General features: G+C 39.8%; 1 protein-coding gene and 1 pseudogene across 3 annotated transcripts in view; one reads left to right on the forward strand and one right to left on the reverse strand.

Annotated features, from left to right (window-relative positions):
• gabrr2a (gamma-aminobutyric acid type A receptor subunit rho2a) overlaps positions 1-23,221 on the reverse strand; it is a 155,742-nt gene that overhangs the window by 67,158 nt on the left and 65,363 nt on the right. For 2 of the 3 annotated variants that reach the window (XM_086048827.1, XM_086048826.1), the window contains exon 4: positions 8,445-8,668. In XM_086048827.1, the coding sequence (XP_085904953.1) occupies positions 8,445-8,668 (224 nt within the window). Of the gene's footprint in view, positions 1-8,444; positions 8,669-18,941; positions 18,963-23,221 lie in introns of those variants that run through there. The other variant, XM_086048828.1, reaches the window with a different exon arrangement.
• Positions 21,839-22,582, forward strand: LOC147137961 (uncharacterized; annotated as a pseudogene).

Raw genomic sequence — 23,221 nt, forward strand, 5'->3', positions numbered from 1 at the left:
ATGCTAAACTTTTGTTAAGTCTCAGGAGGCAGACAGTTTTTTTGTTTTGTTTTTTGTAAACAAGAGCAGTGCTCCAGTTCTAGTATTGCCTCTAGAGCTGGGGGGGAAGTGTCATCCATCCAGGTATGCCTGCAAAGTCTCTTGGGTGCTTCCACCAGGAGTTTGTGTGCTCGGATGCTCCTGTTGTAATGATGGTATGTAATGACTCCATCAATACAACCAGCGCCTACAACTTCGGATTCAATCAAGATATCCTTAAAGACGGCATCAGCAAAAATCCTTCCGATGCAGGAATGATTTATCATGGCTGTGTGAAACTCCCCCATTCTAATACTACTGTATATTTAATAGGTACTCGTTTATTCAGTTTAGTTTTAAAACCTCCTAAACATCAAATCAAAAGACTTTCCTCTGCATAAATAAGCTGTATCAATAATTTTTGATATCCACCATCCCACCCCAATTCCAGAAGAAAATCGTGTTATATCCTTCAGAAACATTGCATCCATCAAGCCTCAAAATCACACAGTTGGACTCAGTGCCACCTTCGCCACACCCCCAACCCCTCCTTCAGACAACTTGGTGGACCTTATTAATCATTGTAACAACTGTCTCTCCATATGCCTTGATCAATTAGCTCCCTTAAAAACCCAAACTGTTTCTTTTACATGCTCAGCTCCCTGGTTCACTTCTGCCCTTAACCACTTAAAATCCAGAAATCCAGAAAACGCCAACTTGAAAGACTCTAAAAAATAAATAAAACAATGAAAAAAAACGTACTCACAGTGCACCTACAAGCATACATTGATCATCTTCAACTTTACAAATCTGCTCTTATCCATGCCCGCTTTACCTGTTACTCTAAACCCATCCACACAGGCTCCAATAACCAAAAAGCCTTTTTTCCATGGTCAGCAAACTCATCAAGCCCAGTGATAACATCCCCAATTCATTCACTAGTGATAAATGCAACTCCCTCCTCCTGTATAACATAACAACATAACATTTTATTTGTGCCATCATTTCACCTGACGCCACCCGACAAACATTATCATAATAGGTCCCAAATCCCTCACCTCACCAACCCTAAACGTTCACCTCTACTTTGATAAGTCCACCCTCTCACCCTTACCCCACTCCCAAAACCTTGGAGTTATCAGGGACAACAATCTCACTCTCTCTCAACACTTATCTATTACATGTCCCATTTCTCCCTTACATCCCATTCATTTTTGATATATATTTTTTCCTTCATTCATTTACATTTGCTGTACAATAGAATCTTGTATTACTTCTTGTATGTTTCAATAACAGTAGTTATGAAACATTGTGCATCTACATTCCAGTGTGAATTGCGTGTTTGTTTGGGTCAAAGTATTAACTTTTATTTTGGTAAAGAACTCCCACTTTCATTTATTGTATTGGGCTTACCTAGGCTTGAGCCCAGGAGCTTATGGTGCTCAAGGGCCGATCAGAATTTATCAAAAATAATAATAAAAATAATTATTATTTTTTTAAAAATCCCAATTTGTTGATTTTTCTGTCAATCACAAAACAACCCACAGGCAATTCTGTGTAGTGCCGTGGCCATAATTATAGTGTCTTAAAAGTAGAGATGTTTTTTTCAGGGCTGATAGGGATACCGATTATTAGTATTCAAGGAGGCCGATAACCGATATTTGGAGCCGATATTCGTTTTCAGTAAAAAGAAAAAATATTGGCATTGGCATATTGGCAAAAACAAAACATGTTAAAACTCTTAACTTTTACGTATGTTTGTTGAACTTTTTTATTAGCTTTGCATAATGTTGATGTTTTTTATTATTATACATTTTTGACAATATGAACCTTTGTTCAGGGAGCTCCCAGGGTCATCATCATGTCTTCAAAAGTTACATGAAAACTTAAACAATTGCTCACTATAGTTTTCGACAGTAAATAAAGTTCTCCAAAATTTCAAAATGACAGAAATGTTAAAATTTCACTTATCTTTGTTTTGATGTCCAACAAAACCAAACAGTGCAGAGTGTTCCCAGGGTCAGTTAGAATCTCTAATAAAGTTAACTGAAAATTTAAACAAATAGTTCCTTGAAGTTAACACAATTTTAAGTTGATTTATTATCAGCCATCAGATTTTTAAAAAAGGCTGATACCGATATTCATCAAAATGCCGAGTATCAGCGCTGGTAAACGCTGCTGTGGCGGCAGCCGGCCCTGCAACAGGCCAGGCACGCTTACCGTATTTTCCGGACTATAAGTCGCGCTGGAGTACAAGTCGCACCAGCCATAAAATGCATAATAAAGTAGAAAAAAACATACACAAGTCGCTCTGGAGTATAAGTTGCATTTTTTTAAGGAAATTTATTTGATAAAATCCAACACCAAGAACAGTCATGTCATTTAGAATTTAAATAACGAACAATTTAAAATAAAAATAGAGACAACAACAGGCTGAACCGTATGCTTACGTTACATTACACAACGCCCCCCGTCCACCAACCGAAAGCCAAGCTGCCTCCGTCGTGTAACGCTGATAAATGTGTCCATATAAATCAAAACAATAAAATTGTGCGCTTAGGACACATTTCCACTGAGCTACGATGGTAACATTTAGCTTACATCCACACATGTAGAATTATAAGAAAGTTAGGACTGTATGTGAATTTGGGGGGATTCACCGGAGCGCCTCATCCAAACAGTCACTCAAATCAATGAGCATGACCGGACACAGTGATCAGGAACAACGTGGCTTCAGTAGCACTCCAATCCATTCCACAGAGCTCAACAACTTGCTCAAGACCACAGGCATGGCAAGTAGATGTATTGATAGTCAAATTGCCTTTTTATCATACTATTTTAATTACTTATTTAACAAAATATTAGGATTTAACTGATTAAATTATCCATGCATTTTAATAGCGTTCAGGATTTATCTTTATGTTTCTGTGGCTGGCTCGCCTTGGAGGGCATGAGAAACGCTGTGCTCTCCGGAATGGCCGCCACAGGTGTGTTTTAGAATGTAAGCCCACTCCGACCCCCCATCCTTTCAAAAAGAAATGGTTGTGTCCTATCCGGCGACATCAATTAACCTTGTTACGTTGCGGGTCACACTGACCCATTTTCAACTTTAAATGGGTACAGTTGAACCGCAACGTAACCCGAAAGGTAACAGAAGGGTTGAAGTGGAAGTCAACCCAAACATATTTTTTTCAAGAATATGTTCTATGCAGACCCACTAGTTGAAACAAGGCATTCTGATAATAATGGCCAGCCATTTTGTCACTTCTGTCGACTGAAAATGAGATCACAGTTGCTCAGGGCTCAGGTAACGACCAATCACAGCTCACATGTTTTCTGAAGCTGAGCCATGATTGGTCGTTATCTGCAGAGCTGGGCATCGTCCCTCTGTCCCCAAGTTTCCGTCCTGCATATTTAATTGACCCATGTGGTCCCAGTCGGTCGGAGCCGCCAACTGGCGAGAACGGACTTAACCAATACAACGTCACACCAAGGTTTCGCACTCCTGACACGGGGTCGAGTAAGGAAAAAATATTAAATAATAGTGTTGTGTACCTTGCAGTCCCACAGACGCAATGACGTGCCCCATATTTGTTTTATTTCACAGATCACCACACTGTGCGCGTGTGTGTCAGTTGTGTTTGTTTGATATTTTTTCTTCGTTTTGAGACATGTGTGCTCATTTGGCACCTGCGTGTGACGTGAAGATTACGTTCTCGATATCGACTGGCTGTCACCGACAAGGGATTGACTGGGACAACGTGGGTCGTTTAAATATGCAGGTGGAATTCGGTGGCGGTTAGGTGATGCCCAGCTCTGTAAGTTACATTTATCACACATACTGGGCTGCTACATCCCCCTCTTCCAGCCGCTTTGCATTTCAGATTTATCAATCATGCAACTTAACCACTTCACAAAAACTACATATACATACTACGTTCACAGTACTGTACTGGCTATAAACAAGAAAATAATCCTCCAAAAACTGGAAAAACAAGAAATCAATTTAACATTACCCAGAGGAAATCTAGAGATCTGTTAATTGATCACATCAACAGAATAGATAGCTGCTTCTCTCAATCACTACATATTCTGTTTTAACAGAATTTGGTCCACATTCACTAGCAAACTAATTTCTACAATTACTTGAAGTGACTTTCTCGAGGGGTGGGCCGGGACCACGTGGGTCAACTAGTGGGCCTGCATAGAAAATATTCTTTAAAAAAAATGTTTGGGTTTACTTCCCCTTTAAGGAAAAACTCAAATGCAATTTTTAACTTGACCATCCTCGGCGGACCACACACGGTCGGGTGAGCTCTAATATGTTTGTGGTTGCTCTAGTCCAGGGGTCTCAAACTCAATTTATGTGGGGTGACCTGGTCCTCTCTCTCATCTCTGTGGTACTGTGCCTACTACTCAGCATGTCTAGTTGAGTAATCTCTGATTTCCTGATCAGCACAACTTTCTCTCTGCATTCAATACATGTTGGGTAGCCCTGTACTCAACAAAAAAAAATATTAATTGTCTGTTATCATTGCCAACATGACATGTTTTAAAAAAGACATGACTGAGACTTCAGAATTACAATTCGTTGAAAGCAGTCATGAGCCTGAGCTATGATTATTATAAAAAACACACCCAAAACAACATGGATGAAAATGGATGGGGGCTGCACTGATATAAACTTTGATGTCAAGTAGGTCTATCAAGAGTGACTGTAGTAATAGCAGCAGTATTTTTAGATATTCGGGGTTCATCGAGTTGCCACGGCATCCTCATCTACTTTATATCGAGGCTTTGTGCCTGGCTATACTAAACGATATTTTTAATGTTCATGAGTAACGTTAGACAGTAAACCCACGTGTATTTACATCAAAGCACAGTTACTGTATGGCAAAGTAACACAATGAAACAGCGCCCTCTCTTTCTCTTTCTCTCTCTCTCTCTCTCTCTCTTTCTCTGTCTCGAGCGGCGTTGCCTTCACTCACTCGGAAATAGAAGTACTAAAAGAACATGATACATTCGTCACAACTTATTAACCCCACGGCAAGAGATATCAATAAAACATCCATAACCCAGTTCATTATAATAAACAAAAGTATTATGTCACAGTGCTAAAATGAAGAAAGAAAATCCTTCTAATCTTTAGTTTTTGTTTTTTTTCAGTTTCAGTTTTGATTTTGTTGATCAATTAAACGGGCGGCACGGTAGTCGACTGGTTAGCACGTCCGCCTCACAGTTCAGAGGTCGTGGGTTTGATCCTGGTCCCGGCCTCCCTGTGTGGAGTTTGCATGTTCTCGTGCCTGCGTGGGTTTTCTCCGGGTACTCCGGTTTCCCCCCACATTCCAAAAATATGCATGGTAAGTTGATTGGACTCTCTAAATTGCCCCTAGGTGTGATTGTGAGCGCGGATGTTTGTCTTTGTGTGCCCTGCGATTGGCTGGCAACCAATTCACGGTGTCCCCCGCCTACTGCCCGAAGACAGCTGGGATAGGCTCCAGCATGCCCCACGACCCTTGTGAGAATAAGTAGTATAGATAATGAATGAATGAATGAATGTCTGAAATGGCGACCAATCTCCACCGATATTCAAATGCACATTACTCTCCGATGCGCCCTACTGGAAATCCCTACGTCACATCCTGTTTCAGACGATGAGGAACGTTGACAGCAGAGAGACGTGGTGCGTGGAAGACACGGAGCATTTATCAACTAAAAACACACGGTATAGGACTGTGTAAACCAATATCTGAACCTCCTGCACAAAAGCAGAGGTAAACTATTTTGTTCTAAATGCGTAATAATAGATTATAAAAGAAACTCATCCATCAACACGCACGTCACGACTGTATCGTTCCAATTCCACCAAAAAGGTTTTGAAAGAAACATGCACTCCCTACAAATCCTCACGCAGGCGATGGAATCGAGGTCTGTCGGGAGCGCAGAATGAATGAATGTGAGAAAGTTATCTAAAAATCTGTATGTGAATAACGTGTGTTAAGCCTACAGTTGGGCAATTTGCTGATGTAAATCAATAATTAAACCTGTCTTTAAATGTGCTAGTTACAGTTTAATCGTCAGACAAACTTGAAATATGTGCAAAATTGTCAACTGAAGTATCACTAACTCCCTTGTGTACAAAATGTTACTTGATTATAATTACCGGTACACTAAAAATGATTGTAAATGTACTATAGCATGTTTTCACATCCTAACAACATTCACAAATTGTTTTGAAAATGTGATATATTGCCCACCTGTAGTTATTTCACAGTACAGGCTGATGATGTCCATCCATCCATTATCTGGACCGCTTATCCTCACAAGGGTCGCGGGGCGTGCTGGAGCCTATCCCAGCTGTCTTTGGGCAGTAGGCGGGGGACACCCTGAATTGGTTGCCAGCCAATCGCAGGGCACACAAAGACAAACATCCGCACTCACAATCACACCTAGGGGCAATTTTTAGAGAGTCCAATCAACTTACCATGCATGTTTTTGGAATGTGGGAGGAAACCGGAGTACCCGGAGAAAACCCAAGCAGGCACGGGGAGAACGTGCAAGCTCCACACAGGGAGGCCGGAGCCGGGATCGAACCCACGAACTCTGAACTGTGAGGTGGACGTGCTAACCAGTCGACCACCGTGCCACCAGGCTGATGATGTAATATTACATTTTATCAAGGCACACAGTTTGGGTGCTAAAAGTTTTCACCGTCTTGTCAGATCTGTGGAGCTATCAATATCCCACTGCATGCTAGTGACCAACCAGCTATGAGAAGGTCCCGGAGAAAGAAAGTCATAAATGAAGAAGCCATTCTGGCTTATCATCCTCTTGAAAAAAAAAAAAAATATATATTTAGCTGCAGTCTACCAGAAAGAAGGGGAAGGACTGAGGAGCCACGTTGAGAAAAAGACTGTTGCCGTCATATTTGATTCAACTCCAGATGCTGAGAGATGTGTGGTAAATATAATTTTCAATAAAGAATATACACATTTGTAAATATCTGTTGCTTTTTCAAACATCTTTGTAAAAATCCATTTAAAATTTGTACAAAATGTTTACTTAATTGTAAACAAATGAGGTCTTGAGTAAAAAAAAAAAAAAAGCAACTTTTATCGCAACTTTTAGGAAAACTACCTACGAAATCAGGCATTTTAGACTGCAACAATCACAAAAAATGCCAGCGAAATCCTGCAGGGGCTGAAAAAAAATCCTTGATACCTGAGAATAGTGAAATATGTTTACAAGTATTTCTTTTTGTCATTATATATAAAATCATAGTGTTCATAGTACAAGTATGCAAAATGTATACAGTAGTTTTTGGTTCCACGTTAAAATGCACTTAACATTTACAGCTAAAAATGCTAAGGCCACAGTATCGCCTTCAATTTAAGTGGCAACATAATTTATTAACATGTCAGGAATGCTGGTAAAAGCTGCAAAGTTGAATGTACTATCATCTTAGTTGTCTCTATTATTAACTTCAGGCTGTAAGATAAGAGCAGCTGCTCAATATGCTGTGATTTACATGATCCGATTAGTCGACTAATTGCAACTACTATCGATGACTGTAGTTGACTAGCAAAATAATAATTTGTGGCAGTACTAGTTCAGAATTGGTCTTGTATAGGCTACACAGACTGGATTAGTGCTCAACAATAACCGATGTTATTCAACTTGCCAGGAAATGCAGAAAATTAAACCTGAATTAGAAATGTGTGTCTGCATGTGTGTGTTTGTGCGTTGAGGGGTTATAACCCTCCCAACCAAACCTGCTGCCACTGGACTTCGCATACCGACAGTATTCCAGTGGATTCTTCACTTCTCACTTTACGCATCTCTTATTGTTTGAAAAAGCGTTGCAAAAGGACAGAGGAAGAGATTTATTGGTCATCTACACTCCCACCTCCACATATGGTGACAAGCTGACTCGGTAGTGCCCAAAGCAAGTTTACGGATACAAGCAGCCTAAATGATTCCTTTGCATGGTATCTAAACCCTCCGTGAGAGATTTGGACATATCCTACTGTGGAATGATTTCTCTCTGCTGGCCTGGCAATTGGGGACTTCCTTGCAAGAGCTGGATGAAGTGACTTGGGAGAGGGAAGTCTGGTCTCTCTGATAAGGCTAATGCTCCTGGCAAAGCAACCGCTGATAAGGTGTAGAAGATGGATAGACGGTTGGTATTTGTTGGCTGAGAAATTTATTTTAGAAGTAAAACCCGCAACACCAGAGTGAATAATGGATTAAATGATCAGTCACAATATTTGTTTCTGTACTATTTTTTGTGTGTGTCATTCTATGGTTTTGGCTTCAAGAGTTCGCAATTTGCCATCTCTGGTCGCTATCATGACCTTAAATTCTACTGTGACAGGTGAACAGAAAAGCATGTCAATAAATGTGTTGGTTGATGGCTTGATACACACCTGAGACTGTAAAGCACGTGACCATCAGGAAAGACACGCAGCATGATGTTGTCTGTGGTTGTGTCATGGATGAAAGATCTCTTGGAATGGACAAAGAATACATCAGGGACCCAGATCTTTTTCACCAGACGACCATCAAATGTCATGCTCTTGTTGGTACTGCTGGTGAATGACAGACGCTCATCTTTCCAATAATGTCTCAGGTACAGTGTCATGGTAAAGTCCTGTTGGAAGATGGTGTGAAAGCGAACCAGAAAACATTGATGATGCAGAGTCAGTACCCATTACAGCAAATACTGTTAGAATATATACACAAGGTATCATCAGCGCCTTAATATGATAGCAAATACTCTAGCATCAGACCTGTCATCATCATAAATAATTCAGCAAAATAGACAGAAATGACAATGTGCACAAAAATCAGCAGCGCTGGGCATCACCTAACCGCCACCACGTTCTGTCCTGCATATTTAATCGACCACATGGTCCATCCCTCGTGTTTACAACACAAGCAGGCGCCACACAAGCAGACACGCTGCCAAACAAAGAAAAAAAATATCAAACAAAAACAACAGACACACACACACAGCATGTTGATCAGTGAAATGAAAACAATATGCGCACATGTCATTGCGTCTGTGGAACCGCAAGGTACACAAAACACTGTTTTATTTGAATTTTTTCCTTACCGGGCGCGTGACAGGAAAGCGGCACCTGCGTGTGATGTGGTACAGGGTAAGTCCGTTCTCTACGTCGTTTGGGTGACTCGGACCAACTGGGACCACGTGGGTCGATTAAATATGCACACGGGAAAGAGGCAATGATCAGCTCTGACAATCAGTGACAAGTGTTTGCACCTTTTTAGGCGGTGGGTTGAGGGCGTGTATCTGCTTTAGCTTTGAGACCAATGATCCCTGGCGAGGTAGGACCTGTATCTTTTAAGTTTTGAAGTTATTTTTTTTCTTCATCAGATTTGTTTTAAGTTAGTTAAATGTGCAGGCAACACAGCAGCCTACTATGTCAATTGAACCAATAACACGCAGAGCTGCAAATCACGTGTCATACTCAGCCAACATCAGGTGTAAATATGCAACAGCTGTGGGTGAAAACAACATTCTGTTGGTGTTCACTTAACACGGCGAAACACGAAATATCATGAGCGAAAAGAGCAGCTTGGACGTTTGTAGATAATTATAAAAGCTGTTGAAAACTGCTAGCTATGTTATTTATTTGCTGTATAAAATTTGGCAGTGTTTATTTCGAGTAAAGTTCACCTCAACCGTTAGCCTATTGTTAGCTTGCCAGCTTCGGTCATGAAGAGCTAAGCCACGCACTCACTATTAAATCAAAATTACGGGTTAGTTTATTAAGTATATTTTATTGGTGTTACAGTTATGTAAATAGCTATAAAGGGAGAGGCAACAGAAGGCATGTAAATGATGTAAAAATATGGTCCTCTGTGGTATATCTCGTTTAGCAAATTTAAAAAAAATAGAAATTTACCTTGGGATTTTGTTGAAAACAAGTCATTTGCTAAATTTATTACACTGTACAGTATAAGTTGTATTTAAACGCTCTGATCGCCATATCAATATTGTGAAATGTTAATTCATTAACCACGAAATGACGACCATCAAAGATCATCCCTGCTAAAAAATGCAGCATCGATCAGCATACAATACAAGACAATACAATTTTATTTATATAGCACATTTCACAACAGCTACAGCTGTAACAAAGCACTTATACAACAACAAAGTAGTCATAATACAACAAGCGAATCAATAAATTAACACAAAACACTGTAAACAATAGACACAGGAAAACAGCTGAACATTTGTCAGTCTCAGGTCGGATCAAAAGCCATGGAATAGAAATGTGTCTTCAAACGGGTTTTAAAAATGGACAGCGAGGGGGCTTGCCTACCATCCACTCAATGGAAGGTCATTCCACAGGGAAGGACCCCCGACTTGGAACTTAACTGTTTCAAATCAACTTGTGTCCGGGAGTATATTAAGCTGCGTGCAGCACTCAAGTATGACGCTGCCACATCAAGGTAGAGTTCATGCACTTAGCCAATAGCCAGCTTATGATCCTTAAAAAGCTTCTGGCGTTAGCATCCCTCCCGCGGCAGCGTCAATCACAGACACTTTTTTGGGGGGCGGAACGGGGCAGGGGGTGATCATTTTTACAAATAAGAGCGGGGGGTCGCGGCCGGAAGGGTACCCAGGTCCTTGGTGGAGGGTCGCGGCGAGACCGGCAAAAAAGGGTCAAGTGCCCGGCTCTGACAATTCGTATCCGTAATAGTACCGTATTTTCCGGACTATAAGTCACTTTTTTTTTTTCATAGTTTGGCCGGGGGTGCGACTTATACTCTGGAGCGACTTATGTGTGAAATTATTAACACATGATTACTGTCATGGCTTGTTAGTGCTGACTTGTATTTATGATGTTTTGCCTCCCTCTGCAGGCGCTTTAGCGCTAAAGCGCCTGCAGAGGGACACAGGCATTTATAAAGATGAATGTCATTACACACAATTGTCTAAGTTAGTTTCAGACAATGGTTGAACAAGAATGAACCACAAACAGGCAGATATGCTAACGATTAGCGATCGCGATTAGCACTAGCGATAGCGATTATTATGTTCAGTCAACAACATTGCACACAATCATCCACAATTCAGCTCGTATATAAATGTCGCATGCTCATTACACATAATTGTCTAAGTTACTTACAGACGATGGTTGAACAAGAATGAACCACAAACAGGCAGTAGTCTGCCTCTGGCTTGGGTATTGCATCATGCAGCCACACACGTAAGAAGCCGAGCACAGAGGAGACAAAGACATAATTATGACCGAGTACATAAAGACTTTTGGAGACTTGGAAGCATTCTACATGGTTGGGGATAAATAAAATACTTATTTAATCGATCTACAACCGTTTTGGTGAGTTTAAGGTTATCTTACCGTAACTTTCTGGTATGCTTGTATACTTGTATGTGTGAATGTTAGCTAAATGTTACCATCGTAGCTCGGTGGAAATGATGTGTACCAAGTGCACAATTTCTTCCCAAAATGCGACTTATACTCCAGTGTGACTTAAATGTTTTTTTTCCTTCTATATTATGCATTTTATCGCTGGTGTGACTTGTACCCCGGAGAGACTTATAGTCCGGAAAATACGGTAATAATTTGTGAATACAAATTAGAATTGTGAGTGTTTGACTTCTTTTCTTGAGAGTACGAATCAAAATTGTGAGCATTTGAATTTTTTTCTTGCGAGTACGAATCAAAATTGTGAGGGTTTGACTTCTTTTCTTGTGAGTACAAATAAAAACTGTGAGTGCATTGTTTTGTGAATACGACTCTTGCTTCTACGACAACGAATCTTCACCACGCACGAAATGCCAGCTGAGGATACGAATCACTTTGCTAGAGGACAAATCTGCACAACATGCAAATTAGGATGACGTCACGCAAGCCACAACCTGGTCCCAAGGGGAGCTAATCGATCCGCGATCCCCCCGGCGCGCATGCGTAGAGAAGAAAACAAGGATGGCGAACGCAAGCGGATCGGACGGCGCTTCCAGCGGCTCAGGAGACGCATCTTCACAGAAAGTTTGAATTTGCCTTGCTGTTCCTTTTAGTTTTAATGTTAATGTTGTAATGTTTAATAGGTTTTTTTTCTCTTTTGTAGACTTTTTCTATGTCCATTGCATGAATAATTCTTTAATCTCCCATCGAGATCTTTGTATTATATTGTATTACGTGAATAAAAAAAACAACAACTTCACAGCAGGTAAAGTCAACAACGTGTATATCCAATTTATTCATATGTATTTCATAAAGTCATTCTATCTCAAATAATAGCTTTGGACTCAGGCTTACGGCGATAGAATGCAACCTAATGATGCGTTTCACTGTTAGCATAATTAGTACTTAATGTATTAATGCTAATGTAGCTCTGTTTTCAACGTTATCCGACCATACTGTAGTTTAGTCATGTGTACCCACAAGTCACCACGTCGAGAAGAATGTATTGTATGGATACTGTTAATAGCTCTTGCTAAATTGGTCGCTCCATTTTTATTGATTAATTAAAGTCTTCTCACAGAACTAAAAACAAACCAAGTAGTGTTTAATGCAAAAGAAAAAATGTTACGTGATATCTTGTATAGTGAAGACATATCACAGAGGGCTATTTTGTTATACTGCGAACTAGTTTAAACTGAAATGTAGTGACACAAGTGAGGTTTACCCGCTTTAACATCTTACTGAGGTGTTGTTGTCCTTACATGATTTTTGGTACAAATATTACATATACATAAGTACAGTATACCGTGTTAAGACACAGAGATTGTGTGTGTTGTGTATATTTTTATGAGTTGGTAGTGTAATATCTTGAAATATTAATAAATATATGCACACGCGTCAGCTTCATCGGAGTTAGCTAATGCAGGTGACTTAACATTAAAACAGGGCATACAAACAGAATGAGATGGGAAGCTGACCTCGGATGCAGCTACACAGAGGAGAAATGGAACATAATATTGGGTAAAGCGCAAACAAACCTAGCTTCTACTAAGCATAGACAGATCCAATTTAATATTCACCACAGAACATATTATCCACCATATAGACTGAATAAAATGAGGAATGATATATCTGATCAATGTCAAAGGTGTACAATATGTATTGGAACTTTTGTGCACATGTTTTGGAGTTGCATTTGTCTGAAGCTATACTGGTCTTACGTAATTGCAGTAACTTCTCAGGTATGTGGACAATCCTTGGAAAGCGATCACAGGATATGGTTGTTGGGAGATGTAACTCTACTTAATCCGAACTCAAACAAAAAATATTTTGTATTGCTTGCAGCAACCGCTGCAAAAAGTGTATACTCAAGAACTGGAAATGTGTCGATCCCCCAATGAAAAACACTGGACTAATGAACTTCTGTCATATTGTACACCAGAGAAAATCTTGCATTAAAATCAAGGAAAGTTAGATGTCTTTTAATCAATTTGGACACCTTTTTTGAACATTGTGACCCAGCTTGAAATGTTATTGAACTAAACTGAGTCCCTGTTTGTTCTTCATTATGTTTTCTATATCTAGAATTAATTGTTGTTTCGCGGAAAGAGAGTTTTTTTTTTTCTTCTTTTTTTGTTGTTGTTGTTTTGGAAAAGTTGGAAATTATAAATAAAATGTGTAATTAAAAAAAACAAAAACAAAAAACAGGGCTTACTGGGAGTTCACTCTACGTCTCCTCGGTAGCTCTGGCATATCCAAACCACCAGCACCCTTTATTGGGATCTAGTTGTATAAAAGTTGAGTCTCTATATAACATCTAGTACAGTGGTACCTCTACTTACGAACGTCTCTTCATACGAAATTTTCAAGTTCTGAAACGCCTCAACAGGAAAATATTGGCTCTTGTTACAAAAGAAATTTCAAGATCCGAAAGGTAAAAATACAGTATGGGCTGTCACTCGCAGCTCCGGAGTTTCCTGAACGCAACATACTCATGGCTGCTCTGCCATTGGCTAGCCTAGCATCTTCCTGGCATCCCATTGGCTAATAGGGACATCTACCGAGTGTTTCTATGTGTGCAGATAGACAGGTGGATAGATTGATATGTGATAGATATCTCTATGCAGCGTCCTCGTCATTCGGCCCTCGGGCCACGGGGTGTTCCGATATTTTGACGTGAATCTGAAACGAGGAAAAGAAAATAAGTAGTTTTTTTGTCTATACAAACAAAGCAAGAGATAATAGAAAATTATGAAGATGCGTTTGGTTGATCTCGCCAAAGAATGACCGTAATGTATCTACAGTTGCCACGTTACTAAATCAGTTCTTTACAAAACGCCAGGCAAAAACCACTTCTGAGAGAGAACATGAACCAAAGAAGGCAAAAAGCGATGAGGACAGCAATTAAAAGGTAAACAACCATCATTTTTATTCTTTACTCTATTCTTTGTTTTTTACAATATGCATAACTCTCATTTATTGTGCAATAATCTAATTGGAACATGTATTTGTTACATGTTTTGATGCATTTTTATGCTTTGTAAAACATTTATGTCTGAATATTGGGGTTTGGAACGGATTAGGGCATTTACATGGAAAACACGTTTCTACTTACAAAATGTTCTACTTAAGAAATTTCTTCCAGAACCAATTAATTTCGTAAGTAGAGGTACCACTGTATGCATAATAAGAGCAAATTATGAATCCACCCCATGAAAAAAACTTGTGACTATCATCTATTCCTAGAAGAATATATGAAATGTCACTGTGTGTTTTATATGCGTCAGATTATAGTTTGTCAGTACGCTGGAAAAAAAACGTTGAACTTACTCAATTTTATTTTGACACGTGGTTGCATGATGTAAAACCATCTGAATCCTATTAACAATGATCTCTTTTTATTTTGTAGTTTCTTCATTCTGAGCAAATCAGACCAGCTGCAGCACTTTGTAAACCACCCCTGAAGTTCACTGCAGTATCATCAACATACCTACCCGTTCAGCATACCCCATTACGTTTTCTCCTGAAATTATTTTAATAGATCTACTGTAAATGTTATGGATGTTTGGGACGATTTACTCCAGCCCAGATTCATGTGTCAAGTAGGGCTATCACAAACGATTATTTTGCTAGTCGACTATTCACCAACAGGAGTTGCGATGAGTTGACTAATCGGATCATATGTAAATTGCGGCATAATCGCACCAGCAAGCAGCTGCTTTTATATGACTATCGGTATCTTACAGCTAGAGAACTCTTTAAGGTCTTGTACATAAGAATAAAGACTAGATGATAGTACATTCAACTTGTACTAAACTGTGCAGGTTGTATCAGCATTCCTGACTTGGTTTTAGTGGAGTACCAGTAATTGAAATTGAATTGTGGCCATTGTAATGGCAGGAATTCTGTTTTACAATTAGCTTCAATGTTGGTAGTCGAAGGTAGTTCTGACTCGTCCATAGTAGCACATCGTCTTATCCATGATTTGAATTTCTTTGAATTACTCACACGGACTCAAAGTTCCTTTTTGTGTTCCTGTATTGAAGGTTTTGTAACATGTACTTAGACTATGAGCACGGTCAAAAGCTGTTTGCTTCCGTGACTACCAGCACACTGTATATAGGAATTGTCTGCTATGCTACTACTACTGCAAGTGCATTAAATGTTTATGATGACAGAAATTGAGATATTACTTTATGATGACATAATTGATGACAGAATTGATGACATCCCATGACAAGGATTGGCTCTCAAAGCCATAAATATTTTATTGCTGAATGTTTAGTGCATTTTAAAATGGAACCCAAAAACAATACACTATGCTGAGTTGCACCAATACTATGAAACTACCTATAAACACAAACATAAATGCCGTATTTGTAAACATATTTCACCCTTCTTCGGCACCAATCATTTTTTCTCCAGCGGGAGATGAGGCATTTTTGAGAGAAAAATTAGCGAATAATCATTTGAGAGCAGCTATCATTAACATGGTGTTGAGAAATGATTCTTTTGTTTTTTACATCGATGCATATTTTATGCAGTTTAAATTGATTTTAGATGAATCGTTACATCCCTAGAAAATGTATCAAACAATGTGTAAATTCTTCATGTGTGGTGTCAGAAATCAGATTTCAACTGGTTGAAACTGATGTACATGAATAAATACTGATGAATAAATACAATTTCACACACAAAAAACTACTGCCTGTTCATAGCGTCCAATGATATTGAATAATACATGTTATGCCTACAAATAATATACCCGGTGAAATAATTGATGTCTATTATACTATGTTGTGTTGTATATTTATGAAATTTAGTACTCATGATTTTGGCAAGTATTTTTGTTTATATGTTAGCATTTTCTCGTGGCTCTGTTCCAATCTCCACGTCGTCATTGACATAGTCCCCCAAATCAGGCGGTCCATCTGAGGGCATATGTCCATCGTCAATCTAGATTGTCATCAGTGTTTGTCTCCATCTCCAACGCTGCTGTTTTTTCAGCCCACTCCGTCTGGATCTCAGCCGTCATCAGTGACTTGCAGTCACACTTCAAGTCAGCATGCAGGGTCAGAGTTGCGACCGTCACCAAAGAGATCATCCTGGACATGACTGTCTACATTTTTGAAAATGTAATTACATTAAAAAAATTATCAAGCAAAGTATAATGTTTGAGGTGATGGTAACTTCGATAATATGTAATCAAAATAAATTATTCAACTAAATGATAACATCAATAAATGTGGCTGTGAATTAAAATTGTTAGCTGCATATCGTCGCTGTCGTGAAATACATCGCATTAACATGAAAATGTAATTTGTATTTTTCACAGGACAGAGACGATATACTGTATGTTGAAAAGAAAATGCATTAGTGTTACCCACGTCTTTTTGATCGAATCAATATTACTAATGTTCTTCAGGCATGACATGAGCCATCTTGTTGCTACTACTATAAAAGAAAAAAATTAATTACATCGAAACTAATATCTTCAATTAAAATGTGCACAATTTTGTTGGCTTGTACATGAAACTTTCAAAATAGATATATTGACAGTCAATAAGATTTTAGCACTACAGCATTGTAAACTGGGATTTTGGGGGAATGTAACTCAAAATCCATTAAATATTTGGTTAATGTATTTGTACTACTGATACATAATGATTTGTTCTTCTTGTTCACATACAACCAACAAATATATATAAGTACCCCCACCTACAAGTTTCTACCACAAAAACTCAAAATCAATGACACTAAATAATTTCTTAGAAGATAAACCTCACTCCCCTCTCGTGTCACTGCATTTCTGTTAAAGATAGCTCAAAGACAATCGGACTCAGTGACATGTCTACAAACTAGAACAAATTATGGGACATTTTGCTTAAGTTTTTTTTGCATTTTGCACTACACTGTCCTTGTTTATTTTATGTGTTCTGTGAGACAACTTAATTTGATCAATAAAAATGGAGTGACCAATTCAGCAAGAGCTATTAACAGCATCCATATAATACATACATTTTTGTTGATGTGCTGAATTATGGGTACATGTGACTAAACGACAGTATGTTGACAGACATAGTCTTAACCAGCCCGTTTTTGGGGGTGCTCAAGCACCCCCAAATTCAACCCAAGCACCCCAAAAAGTATATAGCATTTCTCAAACTTTCTTTTCCTTAATAAAGGACAGGATATGCTTAAATATGATGAAAAACGCTGGATGAAAAAAAAACCAAACAAGACAAAAATGTGAACAACGCTGCATCGGAAATCACCCCCTGCCTCAAAATGGTTCAGTCCATTTGATTCTCAGCACCGCTCTTGCCCCCCTCCCCGCTCATCCTTCGCTCGGCTTGTGTCAATTGCGCGGCATAGCGGTGAGAGTATGTTATACAGTGGTTATGTTGAACAACTATTTTACCACCCAATACCATGACTTTGTTATCATCAACAGATATTCGTCCCCATTTTAGCTGCATTGAATCGAATGCAACAATGATCAGCCTAGCTTAATTGTTGTGTGTGTATAAGCTATGTGTGTGGTTTAGGGTTGCCAACTGTCTCATATTAGCCGGGACTTCACGTATTTTGGGCTAATTTGGTTTGTCCCATACGGGACCTTAAATGTCCCGTATATTGACTATCAACTCTTGCAAATACAGAAAACTGCAATCGACCGATCCTGTAATATAAGATGCTTTTAGTAAAGCTTTGGATGGCGATCGATTGTCAATAATGACGGACACAGACGGATTGGGAGCTCAATGTCTTTTACTATACTTGCTCGAACATACATTGCTGGTTCTTGAACAGTAATAGCACATTACAACGCTCCTAATGGAGACTCTCGGTACTACACATGACAGTTCCTAGATCAGATTCGATCTCAGAACAAGCAAATCACTCCACCTGTCATGTAAGGACTTCTCTCTGGCTGCGCAAAATGACAGAAGACTGCTCGAGTCAGTCAAAAGCAGTCAGAAATATCCATGGAAAAAATAATGGTGAGTCACACTCCTCTTTTACATTTCAGATTTCTTACACCCGTTTTTTTATGAAAAGAGACAAATTGTGGTTTCATATGAGGTGAGTCGCTGTCCTGTGAAAAACACTGTCCATTTTTTTCATTTTTTCTAATTTTTACGTGAATGTGGTTTCAGCATTAAGGTGAACATTAGAAAATATCTAATGAATGATCCTAAATCACTCAAAAAAAAAATGAACCAGCCAGACACTCTGGGTGCTCAGCACCCCCAATGCTCTGAAAAATCGCCCCTGGTGACAGATATGACTAAACGTTGAAAACAGAGCTACATAGCCACGTACTAATGCTAACAGTGAAACGCATCATTAGATTGCAATCTATTGCCGTAAGCCTGTGAGTCCAAAGCTATTATTTGAGACACAATGACTTTATGAAATAAATATTAATAAATTGGATCTGCATGTTGCTGACTTTACCTGCTGTGTAGATGCGTCTCCTGAGCCGCTGGAAGCGCCGTCCGATCCACTCGCATTCACCATCTTTGTTTTCTTCTCTACGCATGTGCGGGGGGAGGAATCGTGGATCGATTAGCTCCCCTTGGGACCAGCTTGTGGCCTGCGTGATCTCATCCTAATTTGCATGTTGTGCAGATTCGCCCTCTCACAAAGTGATTCGTATCCTCAGCTGGCAATTCGTGCGTAGTGAAGATTCGTAGTCATAGAAGCGAGAGTTATATTCACATATCCAATGACACTCACAAGAAAAGAAGTCAAACCCTCACAGTTTTGATTCGTACTCACAAGAAAAAAATTAAAAAACCCTCACAATTTTGATTTGTACTCTCAAGAAAAGAAGTCAAACCCTCACAATTTTAATTTGTACTCACAAATTATTACTATTACGGATACAAATCGTTAATCACGCATATACCTTTTTGACAGCAATCTTACTCCATAAGCCAGGTAAGGTCTGGTGCTGGTGTAATGCTGCATTCACACCAATTCCGTTGGGTTGGGTTTCTGGCGGCGCGTTTCAATTGGAGTCAATGTAGTTTGCGTGGGCGCGCAGCGCGAATGATGCGTTTGGAGCGGTGGGACGCGGAGCGAAGCACCGAAAATCTCCCCATTCGCCCCATTTGTTGCGTATAAAAAAAATAAATAAAAAAAAAAGAACTTTTTTGCCATTTCATCTCGCGGCAGCCAATCAGCATCGGGCATACCACGTTACACACAGCCACACAGCGTCCTGTTCACTCGGCGGCTTTTTTGTTTTTTTTATAGGTCTTAAATTTTACCAAGACAGCAATATTGTTAGCATTAGCAAAGTGTGTCGGCCACTTGATTGCGATGTTGAAAAATGCTGTTGTCGGCTACTATCAAGAGAAGCCCTTCTCTGCTGTGCGTGAATGCTGTAGCATTCAGGTTTCAAATTTCTCGCGGTCAAACGCGAGCAAATGAGGCGAAGCGGAATGCTTCATCCACCATTGGTGTGAACATAGCATTACTGGTGGACCAGCATGGCAGTGATGGTCAACCAACATGGTATATTGGTAGACTAGCATGGGATTTCTGTGGACCAGCATGAGAATGCTGTTGGAGCAGCATGGAATTTGCAACAGTTTGGGGTGTAGCATGGTCTTCCAAAATCACAAAATCTAAACTGGACCTGACCGACCATGTGGGTCGGCTAAATATGCAGATGGGAACTTAATGACGGTTAGATGATGCCCAGCTCTTGCGTTAACCACATTGGGCTATCTGTCTTAGGCATAACGACTGAACACAGGCCCCTCCGTCTCAATTGAACTATTCCATTGAGGGTGGATGCTCTCTACCGTTGTTCATTTTGACATAGGTTTTTTTTTTATCACAACTTATAACAAATAAATATTTTGTTCCTTCCTCTCCCTAGTATTACTTATATATGCGCCATTTAATCACTTAAGTGCCTTCAATTGACTCAAACTAGATAGATACAATCCAATCACAACTGTTACCATTTGAAATATTTTTTTAATACTGTTGTTTGAACTCATCCTGAATTGTTCCATCAAGGAGTAGCCTCGCTAAGTGAACCAACCCCGGAAAAAGGTAAGCTTAGCCTTGCATAACACAACTTTGGAGTGGGCATTTGTTTTGAATATTGTCTAATTGTTCTCCTGTGGCCATTTCAGTTGACGCAGTAAAATGACTGTGACAATTAATGGTACCACTTTATAACAATAATTACTGACTTACTTTACTGACTTCTTGCCAGTAGCTAGGTAATTTAACCTCCATTCTCAAGTGCCTAATTGTCCACTCATTGGCTATGTTTACATGGACAAAATTCTTTAACCCGATCAGTTTGGAATAAAATTATGATTGCATGCCCTGTTTTCATGGACACTAAAAATATTGATCCGATTCATGCATCACACTTTCGGAACAAATTATTTTGACATGCGCAAATTGACCAAATATACTAGAAATAGCAGTCGAAGAAGAAGCCATAGCGACTTCCGTGTCAACAAAACATCCCATTTCTACTTTAAATGTTAGCGTTATTTCGCATGTTTTTCCAGTTTGCGCTATTACATCGAGTTAACGCTTCCAAATGGAGCTGCAATGTATCCAGTTCAGTCTTGCGCCCGCCATGTCTTTCACTTGCTCTGCTTCAACTAGCTTCCAGGAATAACGGAAACGCATATACTGACGTCACAGACATATGCGGTAAAGGCAGTTTGTTCCAAAATTTTGGAATAAGTGTTTTCACACGCGCCGATCGGATTGTCAATCGACATAATCAACCCCTCTCATTCAGATTAAAATCTTGATTGTAATGGGCCAGAATATGGGTCAGAATATTCCGAATGGGGTGTTCCATGAAGCATTTTATTCCGATCAGGCTTTTAATCTAAATAAATATGTCCATGTATGAGAGAACGTATGGGAGAGAGTTTTCACTTCTGGGTTGTCGTTCGCCAGGCTCTCACTTCGGAAAAACAATTACTTTGTTGAATATTCTATATAGAAATTATTTATTTATTTTTTTATTTTTTTTCATGCTTTATTTTTTGTGTTATGTTTAATTGGATCGAGGTAGAGTCAACAGCCCGGTCCGGCCCCGGAGTGGTTAGTCCGTGCAGACTTCCCTCCGGCAGACTCTGCCTCTCAAATTCACCGGAGAGATGAACGACGAATGAGCGAGTCTTTTTCCACCCGCATCCTAAGACTTTCTTCTTTTTTGAGACTACGCCGAAGTTTTACTTTGGTAGCAGCTGATCGCCGATTCCATCAGTTTCGGCCACACAACAACTCTGACACCGGCGAGCTTCCTCGGCTGCCCTCCAGCTGCTCAACTGCCTTTATCCACCGGGCGACAACACGCAACTATGTCTTCAAGCACCACTTGCGCTCGTCTCATTGAAAGGATTTCCCTGCTAGAGGGACGTGTCCGCCAGCTAGAGCAGAATAATGTGGTACCCGTAGATGTGGCAGACACAACTGTTAGTATGGGTTGTAGCCAACCTGCTAGTCCGGTTAGCATTAGCCCTAAGCGGCCTGCTAATCGCGGTGCGCCTGTTCAGACGCATAACAGATTCAGCCCAATAGCTAGTCCCATTCCACCTCGGTCTCCTGGCTCCCGCACTTTAGTAATGGGTGACTCCATTACCCGTAACATTAATCTTAAAAATACAGCCACAGTAATGTGTATTCTTGGGGCCAGAGCACCCGACATTTAAGATAATCTTAGGGAGCTGACTCGCAAAAGGAATAGACATCAGCATGGGGCAAACAACATGTGGTACTCCAACATAGTGATACACATCGGCTCCAATGATACTAGGATGAGGCAATCAGAGATCACAAAGAAGAACATAGCTAGGACTTGTGATCTCGCTAGAAAGATGAGTCGGCATCGAGTAATTGTCTCTGGCCCCTTGCCTGCGAGAGGCAATGATGAGAGGTTTAGCAGACTATTCTCGCTTAACCGGTGGCTGGCTAGCTTTTGTAGTGAGCAGGGACTGCAGTTTGTAGATAACTGGCCTTCTTTCTGGGGCCGACCCGACCTGCTTAAGCTGGACGGCCTTCACCCTAACTGGGAAGGCGCCATCACTCTTTCTAGAAATGATTAGGAATCCTGCTATAGGCAATTATCCGGATAAACCTATTTTACTGAAACTCGGTCTGGTTAATATTAGATCACTCTCTTCGAAAGCCATGTTAGTTAATGACCTCATAAGAGACCATAAACTTAACGTGATTGGGCTTTGTGAGACCTGGTTAAAACCTGATAATTTTTTACCCCCTAATGAGGCCTCTACTCCAAACTTCGTTAGCTCACATGTTGCGCGCCCTCATAAGAAAGGTGGGGGTGTAGCCCTTATTTATGAATCTGATTTCAATCTTAGCTCGCATTCTAGCGACGCCGTTAAAACATTTGAAGTGCTCATTATGCGATCTATAGCCTCATTTCCGTTTTTTCTTGCAGTTATTTACCGTCCCCCCAGCTCGTACGCTGGATTTTTTGGGTGAGTTCTCTGAGTTTTTGGCTGATTTGGTAACTAATGCAGATAATATAGTGATTATGGGTGACTTTAACATTCATATGAATATCTCGTCAGAACCACTTACAGCGGCGTTTCAGAAAATAATTGATAGTTTTGATTTTACGCAGATAATTAGCGAAGTGGTAGTGCTTTAGATTTGGTACTAACCCGAGGTTTAGCATTTTCAAATGTAATGGTATTACCGTAGACTACTGTTATGTCGGA

This window comes from Filicampus tigris, chromosome 13, assembly GCF_054856515.1.
Source record: "Filicampus tigris isolate MCC_2025a chromosome 13, RoL_Ftig_1.0, whole genome shotgun sequence".
Lineage (NCBI taxonomy): Eukaryota > Metazoa > Chordata > Actinopteri > Syngnathiformes > Syngnathidae > Filicampus > Filicampus tigris.